Consider the following 2,338-nt stretch of genomic DNA (forward strand, 5'->3'; position numbering starts at 1 on the left):
GTAAATCTATTTTCCAGTGTGCTGGGGACGAGACAAAGTTGAACAAGCTTCAAGACAAATGACTGCAAATGAAGCAGCTCAAGTTACTCTGTTGTGCAATTACTCTACCAGTTTTTCTAATGCGTATCTCTTCTGGTACAAACAACTACCAAACAGATCACCAACATTCATTCTGAGTGAATTTACAGTTGGTAAAGGAACTATTATGTTAATCCTGATACACACAATTATAAAGGATGTTTTAACCATATTCATGTCACTTTTGCTGCTGTGAATAACTGTTTTAGTACCACCAAAAATAAATTGCATACCTAAATTCATTATGTGTTTATAATATGCACATCTAAACAGAGAATATAAACAGAGAACAAGTATGAGGAATTATTCCAGATCATATTCTGTATACTGAGATCTGAGGATTTCTATCACACGACAGAGTTAGTAAGGAACCACAAGAGGGTACAATAGGACATGAATAGTAATCGAATGACTCAGTGGTGTATGAAACAGATCTGATGTGATCTCTCTCAAAGAGCTCTCTGGAAGAGGTGGGGTTTAAAGTACTGATACCTGATGCGATCTTGTTAAACTTCTGTTAGAGAGAGCATAAGAAACACACACAATGAATCTCCATTCTGTCATTCTGCTTTCTGTCTTTGCATGTAAGTATTGAAGTGTTTAGTGATTTGCATCTAAATTATGTATAAAGTGTATTCCTTTATATTGTATATTGCAATACACAGTTCATAAAAGATTTGTTCTACATTTGCAGATGCAACATATGGAAATGAAATTAAACCAACCAAAACAGAGGAGTTTGCTGACGAGGGTTCAAGTGTTAAATTATCCTGCGGTTATACATCTGCATACTATCTTCACTGGTACCGTCAGTATCCCGGATCAGCTCCTCAGTTAATTGTGCTCATCTCAGACAGTGCAAAAGAAGACCAGAAGTCTAATGTAGATTCCAGATTCACGGCTAAAGTCACTAAAGACAATAATGAATACATTGTGGATCTGGAGATCTCCTCTGCATCTATATCAGACTCTGCTCTGTACTACTGCGCTCTGAGGCCCACAGTGACAGGAAACACAAGAACACTGTACAAAAACCTGACATAACTATAACTCTACCTTCTACAAATTAGACTGGAGCACATCACAATCAAGAGAATCACATTCCCAAAATATCAACTCAGACACTGAGAACAAAATCTGATAAAATGCATTAAAATACCCGTTTAAAAAGGGTACATTTAGAAAGAAAAGTAAAGAAACCACATGATGGCAATACCATATATTCATATTATCTCATTTCAGGATCACTAGCTCCTCCTTGCTTCAAATAACAGTTCTCTGATTCACATATGTCTTTCTCTACCTCTTTCATTAATCTACTGTCTGTACAACAGAAAATAAACTAAATGTATATTTATGTCTGGGTGAGGGTTCAACTGAATCATCTCAACAGAGAGCAGGAAGTTCCTGAGTGACTGTATGACTCAGATCCTGAGTAACTGCAGAAACTCAGAGCATCACAATCATCACAACCCACAGAACAGAAGAGCATCAGCAGAACTGATCTGACTTAAACATGGACAGACACTAGGTACTAACTGTAATCATGACTTCAGGTAAAATACTCTTTGATGTGCTAATGAAAATAGTGTAATGTGAATGAATGTAACCCACATGTTTTAAAATGTACACAAATTTTATGTTTTTATAGTAGGTATGATGGCTGCAGACCAGATTGGGCGATTAAAGAGTGTCAATGTCTTCAGTACAGAAAGAGAGTCTGTAACACTGAGCTGCTCATGATACAAGTAGTAATAAAGTTGAACTTTCTTGGTACAGATAATATCCTAATAGAGAACCCCAGCATTTAATGTGGAAAGATGCTTGGTCATGAACTGGTACTGGGAGCCCAGCTGAACCTCACTTTCATTCGACTACATCAGAAACATCCACTGAACTCACTATTACTGGTGTAACTCTGTCAGATTCAGCTCTCTATTATTGTGCTCTAAGAGTAGCAGCCCAGTGATACAAAGTCTGTGTGAAGCCATACAAAATCTCAAATTCATTCTTTGCTTTGAAACTGAACCTCATCAAAACCACAATCTATTATACACAGAAACTAATCAATTATGCAGAAACATCTGCGTCTGAGTGTGAGTAAGATTGTAAGCATTTTGACTCTTACAGACTATAATAAATTCAGGACATTTCAGTTAATAGCATCATAATGGTATTTATAATATTTATTTTAAGATTATCTATTTATTATTGTTTTGTGTGTGTGTGTGTGTGTGTGTGTGTGTGTGTGCGCGCGTTT

At 36.4% G+C, this 2,338-nt stretch overlaps 1 gene segment (V, D, J or C); it reads left to right on the forward strand.

Moving 5' to 3' along the window:
* The first annotated feature begins 600 nt into the window (after positions 1 to 600).
* Positions 601 to 1,329, forward strand: LOC107738234 (Ig heavy chain V region 914-like). The segment is given in 3 exon segments: positions 601 to 662; positions 773 to 1,065; positions 1,321 to 1,329. Coding segments are annotated over 3 exon segments (342 nt in total).
* Positions 1,330 to 2,338: the final 1,009 nt, after the last annotated feature.

The sequence above is a fragment of the Sinocyclocheilus rhinocerous genome, unplaced genomic scaffold (genome assembly GCF_001515625.1).
Source record: "Sinocyclocheilus rhinocerous isolate Xijiao unplaced genomic scaffold, SAMN03320098_v1.1 scaffold254, whole genome shotgun sequence".
Classification (NCBI taxonomy): domain Eukaryota; kingdom Metazoa; phylum Chordata; class Actinopteri; order Cypriniformes; family Cyprinidae; genus Sinocyclocheilus; species Sinocyclocheilus rhinocerous.